This window comes from Mercenaria mercenaria, chromosome 12 (genome assembly GCF_021730395.1).
Source record: "Mercenaria mercenaria strain notata chromosome 12, MADL_Memer_1, whole genome shotgun sequence".
NCBI classification, from domain to species: Eukaryota; Metazoa; Mollusca; class Bivalvia; order Venerida; family Veneridae; genus Mercenaria; species Mercenaria mercenaria.
In genome coordinates, this window is record NC_069372.1 from 51,325,616 (window position 1) to 51,344,438 (window position 18,823).

Sequence of the window (18,823 nt, forward strand, 5' to 3'; positions counted from 1 at the left end):
GAATGACTGAGCTAGTCTGGAGACCATCTGGTCTGAAAGTCAACATCTAAATTCAAAATTATTATGTCATAGGCCTACTGTTAAGGTAAGGAAGAAGGTTAGTTCATTCTTCAGTTTCAGTTTAAGGCCAGGGTATATTCATTTTATATTAAATTACTACAAATTATTAATAATGATTAATACAGAAAACTGGCAAACTCAAGAACATTGTAGTCTCCGTAATATAAAAGCAGGACAGTTGTAGTAGGCTTTAAGAACTGCCTATAATTATGGAGTTTTCCACTTGTTCTGTCAGATGCATCAAAGAGGAAAGGGTTGTGTTCAGCTGTGTAACTGCTGAACAGCAAACATACGGTGTGTCTTATAACTTATTCAGCAATGTATTTACATTACTTTAGATTATCCATCCTGAGATGTGCCCATATCATGTAAAGATGGAAAGTTGCCATATGACCATTGTTTCTGGTGTCTTTAAAGTTTTAATGGAACAAAACTTAAAAGCAGTCTCTCAACTTTTTTTTTCTATTTTCAGAAAGCCATATCAGATAAAAATATAGAACTGTGGGAAATTGAAAGAGAGGTACTGGGGACCAAAGATGAGAAGAAACCACCACAATAGCTTTTGAACTAAGCATTGCAGTATCTCCATAGCAACAGGAAAGCTGATATTCCTTGACCAATCAGAATTGTCAAAAGTGAGCTAGAGCACAAAGTGGACACAAATCTTATTGAAAGTCGGCCATTTGATGCAGAAATAATTGCTAGGATTATAAATCCTACATATTGCTGTTATTGCACTGAAAACATTCCATCTGGTTGTGTTTTTACACTAATTCATAATTCAGAAGAGAAAGATGAAAAAGCTATGCAGGGTACTTTTTATATGTTGAGCTTTTTTGTTTTATTTTGATAGTTGTGTTTGCAACATGTGTATTTGTGATAAGTATATGTACAAGTAAATAAAAGATAACAAATGAAAAATTACAGTTTATACTGGCATGCATCACATCCCAATTGGCAAAATAAGTTTGTATGAGATATTTGGAGGTATATGTTGTATGAGATATTGAAGGTATAGTTGTTTCAGAAATGAGCAGGGGAGTGGGGGAGGGGGAGCAAAAAGTCCTATCAGTCATTTCAGCTTAGGGGCAAATATCCAGCAGTCCACTTTTTCATTCGGGGCAAATGTCCTGAGGGGGTCAAATGTCCAAATCGCATATAAAATATAAAACTTTGGGTTCTCATAGATGTAAACTGTACAGTTGTGTTAGTTATGAACTAGTATATAATTATGGATAAAGGAGCTTTCACAATTTGATAGAAGTTTTTAATTGAAATTAAAAATAAGTAATTGACTGTAATTCATTTTTGTCATGTAATCAGGATTACTTTAGCCCAAATAATCTAAATTATTTGATTAACATTTATCATGCTGGACACTATTGATTCTGCCTATGCGACAACTGTAGATCATGATCAGCCTGCATATGCATGCAGTCTGATCAAGATCTGCACTGTTCATCTTTTTGGTAAGCACCCCTTTTAACAGTTAATGGTACTGTCCGAATTCAAAGATGGACAAGTCCATTATAGAAATTTAGCAGGGTAAGGCTTAAACATGACAGTAATGGGGTAACCATGCCTGATTCTACTCATCTGAAGCCATCCATTTGACAGCCTTACCTTCAGTATGTCCTTACTATCTGCTTAACCTTCATTTTGATAATTTTAGTTTAATCAATATTTATTCCAATACTGGTATTTATATAAATATTGAATAACATCAGTACAGTATTTTGTCAGGATGGAGAAAGAAGTTGAGAGAAGCGTTACTTGTCTTGTGTATCCAATTATGATATCCATTCAAGATATATGTAACAGGGATCATCATTTTTAGCTCACCTGTCACAAACTGACAAGGTAAGCTTTTGTGATTGCACAGTGTGCGCCTGTGCGTCCGTAAACTTCTGCTTGTGACCACTCTAGAGGTCATATTTTTCATGGGATCTTTATGAAAATTGGTCTGAATATTCATCTTGATGATATCTAGGTCAAGTTCAAATCTGGGTCATGTGCGGTCCAAAACTAGGTCAGTAGGTCTAAAAATAGAAAAACCTTGTGACCTCCCTAGAGGCCATATTTTTCAGTGGATCTTCATGAAAATTGGCCAGAATGTCAACCTTGATGATATCTAGGTCAAGTTTGAAATTGGGTCAACTGCGCTCAAAAACTAGGTCAGTAGGTCTAAAAATAGAAAAACCTTGTGACCTCCCTAGAGGCCATATTTTTAAATGGATCTTCATGAAAATTGGTCAGAATGTTCACCTTGATGATATCTAGGTCAGGTTCGAAACTGGGTCATTCACGTGCGGTCAAAAACTAGGTCAATAGATCTAAAAATAGAAAAAACTTGTGACCTCTCTAGAGTCCCAGTGATACTTTTCAATGGATCTTCATGAAATTTGGTCAGAATGTTCACTTTGATGATATCTAGTTCAAGTTTGAAACTAGGTCAGTAGGTCAATTAATAGAAAAACCTTGTGACCTCTCTAGAGGTGATATTTTTCATGGGATCTGTATGAAAGTTGGTCTGAATATTCAACTTGGTGATATCTAGGTCAAGTTCGAAACTGGGTCAACTGCCGTCAAAAACTAGGTCAGTAGGTCTACATCGTCCGTGTGTAGGTGCGTAAACTTTTGCTTGTGACCACTCTAGTTTAAGATCCAGCCTTGAAATTTGGATGACATGTACAGTTTTGCACACCAATCTTTAAACTGTCTTTCAGTGACCATAAATGTTACCTACTGATCTACTTTCTAATATTTTAGCATCAGTTTGCCATTTGAAACATGTGGTTCAATATACTCAGGTGAGCGATTCAGGGTCATCATGACCCTCTTGTTTTGATAGTCGTACATTTAAGTTTTTAGCTTGACTATTCAAAGAATGGTCTAGTTGTTCTACTCACCCAGGCGTCGGCGTCACACTATTCGTCACACCTTGGTTAAAGTTTTCCATGCAAGTTCATATAGCTATCATTTAAAGACATAATAGCTTTGAAACAATTTTTCTTCTTTTTCTAGGTCAATAACCAACCTCACTGGAACAAGTCCCATAACTCTGACATGTATTTTGGCCAAATTATGCCCCTTTTTGGACTTATAAAATCCTGGTTAAAGTTTTGCATGCAAGTTAATATCTCCAAAACTAATTTTAAATATTGAATTGAAACTTCACATGACTTGTGTCTTCAGGGTTTACTTATAAATCTAGGTGATAGCATATACATGTAGCTATTTTTTTAAAGGCATATAACTTTGAAACTTATTTTTTTCTTTTTCTAGGTCAATAGCCAACCTCACAGAATCAAGTGTTATAACTCTGACATGTATTTTGGCCAAATTATGCCCCCTTTTGGACTTAAAAAATCTTCTGGTTATAGTTTTGCATGCAAGTTACTATCTCCAAAACTAATGTAGTTATTGAATTGAAACTTCATGTGTTTTCAGGGTTATAAAACAAGGTGATAACATCAAGTTCCATAACTCTGACATGCATTTTGGCCAAATTATGCCCCCTTTAGACTTAGAAAATCCAGGTTAAAGTTTTGTGTGCAAGTACATACAGCTAGGCATATAGATTTAAAACTTACTTTTTCATTTTCCAGATCAATTACCAACCTCACAGGGTCAAGTCCCATAACTCTGACATGTATTTTGGGCAAACTATGCCCCCTTTTGGACTTAGAAAATTATGGTTAAAGTTTTACATGCAAGTTACTATCGAGATCTCAATAACTAATGCAGATATTAAATTGAAACTTCACATGTGTCTTCGGGGGTATAAAACTAGTTGATAGCATCAGGTCCCATAACCCTGATATGATTTTGGTCAAATTATGTCCCCAAACTTAAAACTCTTTTGCTATTTTAACATTTTGGGTAATATTTTCCTGCTTCTGGGACAATATTTCGAATAATCGAGCTTGGCTGTCTTACAGACAGCTCTTGTTTTTATAAAGTCCTCTCCCAAACTTATAATAATGGGGGCACAAGGTCCCTTTTAGGGGCAGCTGGAGCTTAAAAGTAGAAAATTGAATTCTTCATGTGAGGAAGCCAGACAGTCAGCTTACGGAAGATCAGTAGTTTTTAGCTCGACTTTTCGAAGAAAAAGTAGAGCTATTGTACTCGCCCCGGCGTCGGTGTCGCCATTGGTTAAAGTTTTTGATAAAGTCAAATATCTCTGTTACTATCAAAGCTTTTGACTTGAAACTTAAAATACTTATTTACCATCAAAGTCTACACCAGGAGAAACAATCCCCATAACTCTGTTTGAATTTGACAGAATTATGCCCCTTTTTAACTTAGAATTTTTTGTTAAAATTTTTGATAAAGTCAAATATCTCTGTTACTATTAAAGCTTTTGACTTGAAACTCAAAATAGTTATTTACTATCAAAGTCTTCACCAGGAGAAACAATCCCCATAACTCTGATTTGAATTTTGACAGAATTATTGCCCCTTTTTAACTTAGAATTTTTTGTTAAAGTTTTTAATAAAGTCAAATATCTGTGTTACTATCAAAGTTTTTGACTTGAAACTCAAAATACTTGTTAACCATCAAAGTCTACACCAGGAGAAACAATCCCCATAACTCTGATTTGAATTTTGACAAAATTATGTCCCTTTTTAACTTAGAATTTTTGTTAAAATTTTTGATAAAGTCAAATATCTCAGTTATTATTAAAGCTTTTGACTTGAAACTCAAAATAGTTATTTACTATCAAAGTCTACACCAGGAGACACAGTTCCCATAACTCTGATTTGAATTTTGACAGAGTTATGTCCCTTTTTAACTTGGATTTTTTTTTTTACTGGCAAAGCTCTAATTCAGAGACAGCACTGAGAAAAGACGAGCGTGCTGTCTTACGGACAGCTCTTGTATATAGGTCCTTTGAGCGCCTGTGATGAAATACTGGTAATGCACAGAGGGGCATCTGGGTCACCATGGAAAAGCTGGACGTTCTCCATATGACTTGTAATTGTGTCAGTGCGATGTTAAACCAAACAAGAAAATATTAGTAAAACCAATGGATTCTCCCAAAAGTAATATTATTTATCATTTTAAAAGCACAAAAGGGGAATTCGTCAACTATGCACATATACTTCGATCGTCTTAGAAGATAAGCTTTGGAAGAACTTTCATAGACTCCAGCAAGCAGTTGAGAAAACGCATGCACAAGATATGGGCCTTTCATCTTAGGAGTGAAGCTTTCTATGAAGTTTCTCTGAATATCAGCCAGGGGTTGCTGAGGTCAATACTCCAGAAAAGGATGGAGCTGTGGTTTACTTATGTTGGATAATCAAAGGGCAATAACTCGGTGAAAAATCATATGATTGGAAAATGAAGATATGATGCTCGATCATCTCTTTAGAGTGAAACTTCCGAAGAATTTCACTGAATTCCAGTCAGAAGTTGCTGACAAATACTCCGGACAAGGATGGCACTATATAATAATAATAATAATAATAATTTCTTTATTTTACGAAGGTAAACTCATTATGCAATCACATAAGCAGATACAAATGAAATCACATATTTACAATGAGGCCTTCAACAAGGTACAAAGTATTTTAAAAAAATACATATTAAACAATACAATATAAAAAAAAAACAACAAAAGGTAAAAACACATTTGATCTGAGCACCTGTAGCATTATGAATATGCAGTGCAGACTTCATCAAATAAAAGTTTTTTGTAACTGTATTTGAAAGAGTTCACATTCGCTGCATTACAGATAATAACTGGTATAGAATTCCACACTTTCATTGATAAAAATTTGAAAGATTGTTTCATATAATCTGAATTGAGTCTGAAATGAGTAATTAAACCTTGGGAATTAGATCTTAGATTGTATGATTTGTTGTCGGAAACAGTAATCAACTGAGTAATATATTCCGGGGTTGAACCATGTAGAGCTTTAAACGTCATTACAGCTATATGTAATTGTACCCCCCGACAACAAAGTTGTAAGGGGGGGTATACTGGTTTCAGGTTGTCTGTCTGTCCGTCCGTCTGTCCGTCTGTCTGTCTGTCCGTAGACACAATCTTGTGCGCTCCATCTCTCCTCATCCCCTTGACACAATTTAATGAAACTTCACACAAGTGATCAGTAACAACAGTAGTTGTGCATGGGGCATGTTAGGTTCTTTCAGAAAAAAAAATTGCAGAGTTACGGGACTTTGTTTTTTGTTACTATACTATATACATAGACACAATCTTGTGCGCTCTATCTCTCCTCATCCCCTTGACACAATTTAATGAAACTTCACAAAAGTGATCAGTGACAACAGTAGTTGTGCATGGGGCATGTTAGGTTCTTTCAGAAAAAAAATTGCAGAGTTACAGGACTTTGTTTTTTGTTACTATACTATATACATAGACACAATCTTGTGCGCTCAATCTCTCCTCATCCCTTTGACACAATTTAATGGAACTTCACACAAGTGATCAGTAACAACAGTAGTTGTGCATGGGGCATGTTAGGTTCTTTCAGAAAAAAAAATTGCAAAGTTACGGGACTTTGTTTTTTGTTACTATACTATATACATAGACACAATCTTGTGCGCTCCATTTCTCCTCATCCCCTTGACACAATTTAATGAAACTTCACACAAGTGATCAGTAACAATAGTAGTTGTGCATAGGTCATGTTAGGTTCTTTTAGAAAAAAAATTTGCAGAGTTACGGGACTTTGTTTTTTTGTTACTATACTATATACATAGACACAATTTTGTGCGCACCATCTCTTCTTATCCCCTTGATACAATTTAATGAAACTTCACACTAGTGATAAGTAACAACAGTAGTTGTGCATAGGGCATGTTAGGTTCTTTCAACAACAAAAATTGCAGAGTTATGGGACTTTGTTTCTTGTTAACATACTATGTACATACAGTCTGCATATGCAATCTTGTGCGCGCCTAATCTTCCGAACCCTTGCACATAATTTAATGAAACTTCACACAAGTGATCAGTACCAACCCTAGTTGTGCATGTTACGTTCTTTTAGATAAATATTCTGCATAGTTATGGGACTTTGTTTTTTGTTACTATACTGTATACATACAGTCTGTATACATACAGTCCACATAATTATGTAATCTTGTGTGTGTCAAATTGCAATGTACCCTGACAGTGCATGAGGGGGGTACATTCATCACCTTTAGTGAAAGCTCTAGTTTATGTCTGTTTTCGACAGAAAGCCATTTCAGTTCTTTAAACAAAGCAACAGAAGAAGATATCAAAGATTTTGCTAATATCCATCTAGCTTACTAATGTTGAATTATCAAAGGGCAGTAACTTACTGAAAAATCATTCGACCAGAACATGGAAGTGAAGCCTCCTATGAAGTTTTGCTGAAATCCAGCAAAGGGTTGTGGCATGAGGAATGCTCTGGACAAGAAATGGTGCTGCTGAATTATCACAGGGCATTTAACCCATTGAAAAATCGTCAGAATGGAACATGAAAAAGAGAACTCTGAGTGAAGCTTCCTAGCTATGAATTTTCACTGAATTCCAGCCGAAAATTGCAGAGAAATTATCCAGACAAGAAATGGTGCTAAAGTATACTGATACAGAATAATCAAAGGGCAATAACTCAGTGAAAAATCACCCGACTGGAACTCAAAGAGAAAATAGGCACCTCTTGAGAGTGAAGCTTCCTGAGACGTTGTGCTGAATTCCAGCCATTTTAAGGTTGCTGAGAAAATCTGTAAAATAGTGGCATTATAGTTTATTAATGTTGAGTAATCAAAAGACAATAACTCAGTGAAAAATTATTCGGCCTAAACATGAAGACAATGTGCGCATTTCCTTTAGGAAGTTAAAAGCTTCCTATTAAGTTTTGCTCAGATTCCCGGCCTGTGCATGGTTGCTAAGAAATATACTCTGAACAAGAAGTAGTTCTATATTATATAACTTTGCACAATCAAAGGGGCAATAACTCAGTGAAAAATCATCCAACTGGAACATGAAGATAATACACACATTTCAGCCAAAATGTATCAAGTTTCGCTCAATTCCAGTAAGTGGTTGCTGAGAAGTAGTCTAAAATATTACTGTGGGGCTGGCAGACAGACAAAGCAGCAACATATATGCTAAGCAGGGAGAGTTAAGGATTCTGATATCAAGTTCACTATTTAACACAATAATTGCATGAAAAGAAAAAGTATGATGCTATAATGCAGAAGACGATAACGACACATTTTATTCGCATTCGTAATAAGTTTTGTTATATCGATACGTGTGACGTCACGCAAATAAATTTGATACTAAAAATAGTACAGACTAGGTGTGGTAAAAATAGAATTTGTCCAAATTTTGACTCAAAAATGTAAATTTAATCACTATAAAAGTCTCGCAATGTGGAATTACATTAGACGATATGCCGTTGAAGACTACAGGTCGTGAATAATTTAGCTTTAAAAAACTGAAACATGTCTGGTGAACATAAAACTGTGATAAAAGGGAACTCGTCTAAATATGTGAAGCTGAATGTTGGGGGTTCCCTTCATTACACGACGATAGGGACCCTTACAAAACAAGACACGATGCTCCGAGCGATGTTTAGTGGCCGCATGGAGGTTCTTACAGATTCAGAAGGTAAAAATTATTGACACATAATGACATTCTTGCTGACAACATGCATCACAGCCTGATTCTGAATTCTGGCAGGGCCCTGAAATTTCTGAGATGCCCAGTTATACCTTAAAGGCAAGCACTTCTTGTATTTCACTACTTTATATGTCAGTTTGCCATCTAGACCATCATGCCCATAGCACTATTCTGATCTGTCTCCAACTTCCTTGACTCTAGTTCTATAGTACTTTAAGTTTAAATCCGACGCATACACAGGTCAAACTGTAACGTTGCAGTGGCTGCAAATGGCAAAAATAAAAAGCAGCCAGTCGGCGACAGTAAGCTTGTCTAGTCAGATAGCTGCTGAAGAGATCTTAGTCGAGAAGAAAAAGATTTGATGGCTTAGCCTAAGTTAGGAGAACAATAGATGTAGTAATTCTATTCATTCTGTTTCTTATAAGAGCAAGAGAGGACAAAGGAATATAGCCACATTACTGCACCTTCTGTCCAAATTGTGTTGCACATATATCTCAAAAAAATGTTTATGACTTAGAGTCATCAAACCTCACAGGACTGTTATTCAGCGTGTGAAATTGTGCACAGGTCTGATGTTTTCATTGGGAAAGCCCTTGACTCTGTTTAAATTATGCCTTCAGTGACAGGAGTTAACTTACTAAAGTGATACTTGTACATGTAGTACTATAATCTTAACTGTTTGATCAATTTCTCATAGAGGAAACTTAAGCTTGTCAGGTATCATTGCAGTATTAACTTAATATCTTTGACAATTAAGGTTTAACCCAAACCCTCAGGATATTTTGTTTGCTAAATTTCAATGATTTTTTCCGTGATTTTGGTAAAGGTTGGATACTGATTGATAGGAATGGCCAGTATTTTGGATACATTGTCAATTTTCTCCGGGATGGAACTGTGGCATTACCAGACAGCAGGAGGGAATTACTGGAGCTGCTACAAGAAGCTAAATATTTCCTTGTACAAGATCTCGTCAAACTGGTTGAAGCACATTTAAAGGTAAAAGTGCGCAGTTTCAGTGATTGTCTTAAAGATTTTCAGAACTGTGTGTAGAAAACTAAAATAATAATGGTATTAACAAAAGGCTTTAAGCTTAACCACCAATTCATTTTCATGCAGAGAATAATATATTAATGAATGTTATTTATATTAAGTTTGTTTAACTAAGTAGCAGTTTAGAAATTCAAAAAATAAACAGAAAAAGGCATGTATGCAGGACATTGGATCTTTGTCCTGTATCTGTATAATATTAAAGAAAGACTAGTAGCATAAGTAAGAAGCTGCTCAGTTTGATACAGTCAAACCTGTCTTAAGCAACTAGTCCTGCAAAGGAGGAAAACTGGACATGTCATTTGACACGGGTTAATTTGTTTAAAACACTATAGAAATGCAAAATATGTAGCAAGCTTACAACTTGTGACAAATGGCTGCTCAATAGAGATGACTACTTACACAGGTTTGAGTGTATTTAAGAAATATTTTAGTAGCTGAATACATTGTTTACTAACTATGGTATACAATTTATGTTTACAGAGACTAGGGAAGGATGATGTGGAACCGATGTGTCGTATACCCCTGGTTACTTCACAGAGGGAAGAACAAAGTCTCATCTCTACTACTGTAAAGGTAACTAATAGTTGTCAGGATTCACACTGCTAAATATAGTTGTCAGGGGGTCACACTGCTAAATATAGTTGTCAGGATTCACACTGCTAAATATAGTTGTCAGGGGGTCACACTGCTAAATATAGTTGTCAGGGGCCACATTGCTAAAGATAGTTGTCAGGGGTCACACTGCTAATGATAGTTGTCAGGGGTCACATTGCTAAAGATAGTTGTCAGGGGACACACTGCTAATGATAGTTGTCAGGGGTGACACTGCTAAAGGTAGTTGTCAAGTTTAGTGGTCACTCCTAATGATAGTTGTCAGGGGTCACGATGCTAAATATAGTTGTCAGCCCTGTGTCTCATTGCTAAAGGTAGTTGTCAGGGGTCACGATGCTAAATATAGTTGTCAGGGGTCACACTGCTAGAGATAGAAATGTCAAGGGTCACACTGCTTGATATAGTTGCAGTGGTTTTAATGACCCATCTTTGATAATATTTTAATGACACTTCTTAAATAGTGTCATTTTAATGACTTTTCTTAAACTTTGTTATTTTGAAAACCCACCTTCAAATTTGAACAATGTTATTCTAATGACCTTTCTTAAACAGTGTTATTTTAATGATCCATCTTAAACTTTGTTATTTTAATAACCTATTTTAAACAGGGTTATTTTAATGATCCATCTTAAACATTGTTACATTGTTATTTTAATAATCCATCTTAAACAGTGTTGTTTTGATAACTGATCTTAAACTGTTATTTTAATGGTCAATCTTAAAATTTTAACTGTTATTTAAATGACCCATCTTAAACAGTGTTATTTTAATGACCTACAGTACATGTATTGTTATTTTTGTTGTATTTCAGCCGGTGATCAAACTGATTTGTAACAGACACAACAACAAGTACTCCTACACACCGTAAGTAGTCTGTATAAAATAATTGTCTTTTACACATCATATGCACAGATGGTTATAAAAGTTAAGTTGCAACTTGCATAGTGGCCACCTTAAACTTACTTACACAGTAAATCGGCTAACTTCACTGACATTTTGTTCCTATTTTAAGCAACTACCTGCTTTTAGCAACAGATTGTGCTGCTTTCTTTTGATTGGTTGTTTAATACATGTTTGACTATTCCAGTGACAAAAACTGGTCAAAACATGTTTGTGTACACAGCAGTTTGTTTTCTTTTGTAGCATTTTTAAACACACTGTATATAAATAATAACATAACAGACACTTTGCACAGTGTTTTAATAATTATGTTCAGTGTTACAGTTGATGTTTTTGTACACATAGGAATTGTTCAAAAAGAATATTAATCAGATTGGGCTGCTAATGTATTTAAGAGAGAAAGGAAAAAATGTGGCATCATGTTATGATAGTTTGAAGGTCTTTCTTTTCTTGTTTTATGTTTTGCATACTGTATAAGTTGAAATGTGCATAAATTTGAGACATTCACCAAAATGTCAGCAAGAATCAAGTTAAATAAAGTGAAATGAATTTAGCTCTGACACTTCATTTTTAGTTTTCTCTGATTTACAAGTATTTTTTCTCAAATAATGTCTTGAATCAGTAGTTTGTAAACTTTTTTACCCACGAAATATATCCACATATCGTGACATCTCAGTGCAAAAAGTGGAGAACTCCATTGATTTAAAGAAGGACTTATTCACTTTTTGCTCTAAGGTGACGATATACAGAATGTAGTTATTCCAATTGTGGATATAAATTTCACTTGCCTTATCTTAAATACATTGTAGTCCAACTGAAAACGACGTTACCTTTAGCAGTATGATATAAATTTTATACTTGTCAGAATTATTGAAGAATATATTACCTTCTTAGTTGAATCATAAAATGTTGTAGTCTCGTATATCATAATAAATTTTCATTTCAGAGATAAAAAATTGCTTTAATAGATTGTTACAAAAATGTTCATTTTGCAGGAACTCGGATGACAATTTTCTGAAGAATTTAGAGCTATTTGATAAACTGGCACTGAGATTCAGTGGGCGTGTTCTCTTCCTGAAAGACGTTCTGGGAAGCAGTGAAATCTGTTGTTGGTCATTCTATGGTCATAATCAGAAGATAGCGGAGGTGTGCTGTACCTCCATCGTGTATGGTGAACAGAAAAAACATACCAAGGTAGGAGATGAAACTTGTTGCATAATATTTACATTGTCTGTATTCATTCTGTGGAAAATTATCAAGTTTGTTTTACCGCAATAGGAACGGCACCAAAGTTGCGATAACACATTTTTTTTTATACGCCCGTCTCTGAAAGAGCGGGTCGTATTATGTGAACACCCATTGCGGGCGGGCAGTGTCCAAGAGCATGTCCGCTCTCTAAATCAAATAGGTTTCATCCGATCTTCACCAAACTTGCTGACATTAATGTTTGTGGGCATAATATCTCAGCCAAGTTTGATAACCAGCCAAATCACCCCAGGCACTCTTGGATTATGGCCCTTGAATTACTCGAAAAACTGTGAATTTTGCCTTGTCCGCTCTCTCAAGTCCAACAGTTTTCATCTGATCTTCACCAAACTTACTGACAATATTTGTGGGCATAATATCTCAGCCAAGTTTGATAATCACCCAAATCACTCCAGGCACTTTTGGATTATGGCCCTTGAATTATTTAGACGAGCGTATTTTGCGAGTCTTTGTGACAGTCTGGTCCTCTGACATCATTTGTATCTTTTTAGCTCATCTGATTTTTTGAAAAAAAAAGAGTTATTGTCATCACTTGGTCGGCGTCACATCGGCGTTGCCTGGTTAAGTTTTATGTTTAGGTCAGCTTTTCTCCTAAACTATCAAAGCTATTGCTTTGAAACTTGCAACACTTGTTCACCATCATAAGCTGACCCTTTACAGCAAGAAACATAACTCCATCCTGCTTTTTGCAAGATTTATGGCCCCTTTTGGACTTAGAAAATATCAGATATTTTGGTTAAGTTTTATGTTTAGGTCAACGTTTTCTCTTAAACTATCAAAGCTGACCCTGTACATCAAGAAACACAACCCCATCCTGCTTTTTGCAGTAATTATGGCCCCTTTTGGTCTTAGAAAATCAGTTTTCTTGGTTGAGTATTATGTTTGTCAGCTTTTCTCATAAACTATCGAAGCTATTGCTTTAAAACTAGCAACAGTTTTTCATCATCATAAGCGGACGCTGTACATCAAGAAACTTAACTCTTTCCTGCTATGTGCAAGAATGATGGCCCTTTTTAGACTTAGAAAATCATGGGTAGGACAATATTTCTATTATACAAAAAAATCAGATGAGCATCAGCACCCGCAAGATTGTTTTGTTTTGTCAGAGAGCTTCCTAAAACTACACCATTCTAGCATAATATTAACCATGTATATTTAGTATGGATTTGTAACATATGCTGAATAAATTAATAATAACTTACAGATTAATTCTGATGATACTTCAAATATCAAGGTTTGCTATTGTGTCGAGAGTATTATAACAGTATATAAGCTTGCCAAACTCTCAGGCAAGGTGAAGGTCATACACTGAGTGGTGTTATTTCAGGTTGAATTCCCAGAAGCTAAGATCTATGAAGAGGCGTTAAATTGTCTGTTATATGAGAATCGTCACTCGAGACCGGATGCTGAGCTTATGAAAGCTACACGCGGGTTTGGAACAAACACTGGGGCAACAGGGTACCAGAGTGACGAAGAAATAGAGGAAATGGCACGTGTTCGTACAAACAGAAAATAAAAAAATGTGTTGGAAGTAAAAGGAAGATGTGCATAATACTGATATTGCAGACTTAAGAATGGAATTTAACTTGGTAAAAAGTTGAGAAAGGATGATTTATGTCCTTCCTAAGGACTTGTGATTGTTTCCAGTTATTATTTGCAGTTTAGAGTATATATTGTTAAAGCGCTTTTAGTGATTTTGTGATATATTTCACTGACGAGGCCAGTAAAGGTGAGTTTGAGAAATGTGCAATTTTTGAAGAATGCATGGGAGTTAAGTTAAGACATTAAATAAATTAGCATAAACTTTATTGGTCTAGCTTTTGTTTTATTGTTGTCTTGTTTCATTCTGTATTATTGTAAGAATTATAGTTTGAAGACTTCAAGATATTATAAGTTAATATTTGAAACATTGTCTTGTTGGCTAGAAGAGTTGGTGTTTGAATGTCCAGGATCTACTTGTTTAAATGACAATATATTTCCAACCACGAAAATCCCTCCTTGGCCAGCTTTCACTTTAATGTGATTTTTTGAAATGATTGAAAATAACACATGTACTTGAAACCCATTTAACATTACCAGTATTTATATTTTTTGTAAAAAGGCCTAAAGTATTTATTTTGTTGGTTAGATCGGTCATATGATTATATCATAGAACAAAGAACTAAGATCAATAAAACATAGAATTCTGTTTTCTTAACAGCCTAAGGAAAAGTTGATGAACTTTGAGATGTTTTACCAGAGTTAGGATCTAAAGAAGCATATATAATAAAAAAAAATTTAGCGCCAGAAAAAGGAAGTTTTTACAGTAAATTCCATTATTAAGGTCCCATGATATTGCATTTTTTTTAGTGAGTATAAACTTTTAATTTTAACTTCTAGCTCAGTTATGACCTAAATATATATTTTTTAATGGGAATGGGGGTGCAGTGTTTAATAGGGGAGGGCATTTATCAGGGAATATATGGTATATCGTGAAGGGTTGGATGTTATATATAATAAATATTAAAGAGATATTTAATTTACAAGTATGATATTAGATTGAATTTTTGCATCTTTTTATCCTTAAATCTAGTATGACTTTCTTAATTACTTTTATGTTCATTAGAGTTTGTTTGACTTCTGTCTGGTCCTCATTATAATACAAAAGTGTGAAATTTCATATTTTGATTAAAATAAAAGAGATTTTATAAAAGAAAATTCTCTATAAAAATAGTCATTTTTGTCTTTAATGTGATATCTAAATTCATGTATTCACTAAATGATTGTGTTGCAGCTGTTGGTTTTCTGTTGACTGGAATGTTTCAATGGCTGTGGTCGTCAGATGGCTGCAGTCAGTGGTGTGTTTGCTTAAAATGTTTGTAGTCTGTTTTGAGTTAGATTGCAGAGATTGGCCTTATCTGTTACATGACCATGGTGACCAGTGCAGCATTCTGGTATTAACTGCCAGTTAACTGTGCAATATTTTGCAAAACAATGTATTTATTTTTTGCAGTGATTTTGATATGGAAGCTGTACACTGTTAAAATAGCATAAATTTGGTTTGACTTTGAGTAAAAGAAATTTTGTGTTTTGTCCCAGTCTGGTGACGTTAAGAAATATTTTGAGCCGCGCCACGAGAAAACCAAAATAGTGCATTTGTGACCAGCGCGGATCCAGACCAGCCTGCGCATCTGCGCAGTCTGGTCAGGATTCATGCTGTTGGCTTTCAAAGTTTTTTGCAATTAGAGAAACCGTTAGCGAACGGTATGGATCTTGACCAGACTGTGGATGTGCAGGCTGGTCTGGATCCATGCTGGTCGCAAATACACTATGTTGGTTTTCTCATGGTGCAGCTCATTTGGCATTAAATGCTAAAACAATGTATGCCAGTGTGGTGTGTGATCTGCAGAGAATGTGTGCATATTTTTGCTTGTTTTTTGGGAACTGTTGTAGTTTAAACAGTAAATAGATCTGTTAGATTTTCAACTACTGGAGAGTTTATTTGTCTGTTTTTGTTAAGTTAGTGGCTATTTTAGTATTTTACTGACTCAACCATGAAACTGATTGTTGGCAATTATTAAGCAATTAAGAAGAGTTTGAAGACCACTCTAATATCTACAGCCTCTGATTGGTTGATTCCTAGCTTAGTCTTGAAATTGACCAATGACATGGCTGCATTCATACACTGGTTTATACCCTGTGAAAGATATTTAATGAGTAACTGTAATCACCATTAATTTCAGATTAATGACTATTCTGACATTTAGACCATAATAGATTAATTCCTACATTATCACCTCTTTTTTATGCTGCCCCGACCTTTTTTATTTCTCTCCCCACCCCCAAAAAAATGTACGAACCGCGGAAAGGTCCCATATATCTATTTTAATGCTGCCGCAAAATAATCATGATAAAGTGTGTCGCAAATTAAACTCCTCCGATTGAAGAGCATTGTTGTAAAATAACAACTTTCCTTATGGTTTTAATTATCATATTGGTTTTTCAATGTGAAAAAAAAACTCTCAAAGACTGGTTTGGTTGCAATAATTCCGATGCTAACCCGTCACTGGACCTATATAATGACATTATTTCGGGCAGTCTAGATCATTAAGGGTCAAATGATTGGGGTGAAACCAGCTGCATACAAGCGTTTGTTGGTCGATCTAAAGTTGGTCCATCACAAATGCATAGGTGGAAAAAGGAAGTCTACAGGCTTTTACTTTATTCTGTTTTTGCAGTTTCTCTTGACTTGTACTCGGGGGTTCGATTTATAAAAAAATAGCTGTCATTTTGAATATAAAGTGCTTGATTTTGTCAGTTTAAACTTGATATTTCTCATGTTGAGAAAAAGGCCCCTTCAGTTGAAATCCTAGGAGTCTGTATGTACACTTGTGCTAATTTCAAGAGTCAAAATCCCTACTCCTGGGTCAAGTGGAACCCCTGCGCTCTGTTGTTTTAAAAATAAAAAATAAAATTCTCCCCCCGCCCCCATTTAAACAAAATTCGGGTGATAATCTAGAATTAATTTATTATGGCCTTATACCTATGTTTTGTAATGAATTTTTGGAATATTAGAGTAAAATTATCAAATACATTTTTCATTGGTAAGAAACTAAGAATTATTGACAGAAAGGATCAAAATATTTTTCTTTTTAAGTTATGTGAAGACCATATCATACATTTTTCACATATGTCTGTGCCACTTTCGAAAATGTTGCATCTAGGAAAAGATATGTTGACCTTACACTGAAACAAATAAATATTATGTTTCCTTTTGATTTGTTATGATACACTTAATTTCAGTATGTTTAGTCAGTAAACTTTTAAGTAACTGTAGAAATGTTATACATTTTAATTAACTTGGTACATTATCTAACATTATTTCTGTTGTTTTGTATTGAAGTATTACTATTGTAAGTTAATAAAATTATCTTATGATTATAAAGTACTCGTATTAACTTTCTAAACCTATTGAAAAATCTAATGTGCAGTGATTATGCCCTCAGATAGTCACTGTTGGTAATCTATATATGAGCTGCGCCATGAGAACACCAACATAGTGGCTTTGCGACAAGCATGGATCCAGACCAGCCTGCGCATCCGTGCAGTCTGGTCAGGATCCATGCTGTTCGCTAACAGTTTCTCTAATTGCAATCCAGACTGTGCAGATGCGCAGGCTGGTCTGGATCCATGCTGGTCGCAAACCCACTATGTTTATTTTCCCATGGCGCGGCTCATATGTTCTAGTCCTCCAGAAGACAGTTAGTAATGTTAGTTGGAGGATAGTTCAAGATACAGAACACACTTCAGTTCCAGAAGCTTCTCCCTTTCTTACAAATTATTTTTATAAAGCACCCATACAAGGGACTCTTCTTCAGTATTAATAATTTGTAGTTTCATATTTGAGTCCCTATGACAGGTATGCGGGGGCTATATTTGAATCACAATGACAGGTATATGGGGGCTAGATCTGAGTCACTGTGACAGGTATGTGGGGCTAGATATGAGTCACTGTGACTGGTATAAAGTGGCTATATTTGAGGAACTGTGACAGGTATATTGCAACTTTATACGAGTCACAGTGACAGATATATTTTGGCTACATTTGAGTCAATGTGACAGGTACATGTTTTGCTTATTTAAGTGTCTGTGACAGGGTATTGAGGCAATATTTAAGTCACAGGGACAGTTTTTCTGTCCATAAATCCTTTCCAGAGGCTCGCAATGAGGTATGCACATGGACCTGATCAAGGTCACTCTTTACTAAACCAATGTCAGCATCACAACTTGAGGTATTGGCTTTTTGACCTTGCTTTTATATCCACTCCATATCTCAACCCTTTAAAGGATTTTGAAACAACTATATTGTCAAGATCTAAACAGAAGCCTTGTCTTAGTCAGACCAGCCCAACGTCTATATCACAAGTGAAAGATCAAAGGGTTTATACTTAAAAATCTATGTTATATTGATATCTGTTTAGCCCCACTAAAGGCCTGTTTTTCAAATATATTCCTATAAAAGTCAAGATTATGTGCAGAACTTGCATGGCAAGCCAACTCAAGGTCAAGGTCTATTGTTAAGTGAATTATGCCTCTGGCTGAACAATACCATTTAACTTTGGGTTTTTGTCAAGTCTTTTAAAACCTCCTCTCGGATGAATCTTTGTTTCAGTATTCTGCACCACATATGCCTTGGTTTATCATAAAGAATATATCAAGCTGTACTTAATAGGTAGGAAAAACTTTCAAGACAGGCTAATTTATGTTGAACAACACATTTTGTCCAATATCACTTGTACTTTGACTGTTCATGTTCTGTTTTGTAGAAGATATCAAACA

At 35.2% G+C, this 18,823-nt stretch overlaps 1 protein-coding gene across 1 annotated transcript; it reads left to right on the plus strand.

Annotated features, from left to right (window-relative positions):
• Positions 1–8,332: 8,332 nt before the first annotated feature.
• Positions 8,333–17,020, plus strand: LOC123533086 (BTB/POZ domain-containing adapter for CUL3-mediated RhoA degradation protein 3-like). The gene is made up of 6 exons (XM_045314717.2): positions 8,333–8,665; positions 9,504–9,673; positions 10,208–10,300; positions 11,151–11,203; positions 12,235–12,433; positions 13,833–17,020. Exons 1-6 carry the CDS (start codon positions 8,500–8,502, stop codon positions 14,019–14,021), a joined length of 870 nt encoding a protein of 289 aa, XP_045170652.1. The 5' UTR covers positions 8,333–8,499; the 3' UTR covers positions 14,022–17,020.
• Positions 17,021–18,823: the final 1,803 nt, after the last annotated feature.

Coding starts and splice junctions, on each gene's coding strand:
- LOC123533086 (XM_045314717.2), top strand. CDS start 8,500: ATGTCTGGTGAACATAAAACTGTGATAAAAGGGAACTCGTCTAAATAT. Junction 8,666..9,503: donor GGTTCTTACAGATTCAGAAG/GTAAAAATTATT, acceptor ATTTTGGTAAAG/GTTGGATACTGATTGATAGG. Junction 10,301..11,150: donor TCATCTCTACTACTGTAAAG/GTAACTAATAGT, acceptor GTTGTATTTCAG/CCGGTGATCAAACTGATTTG.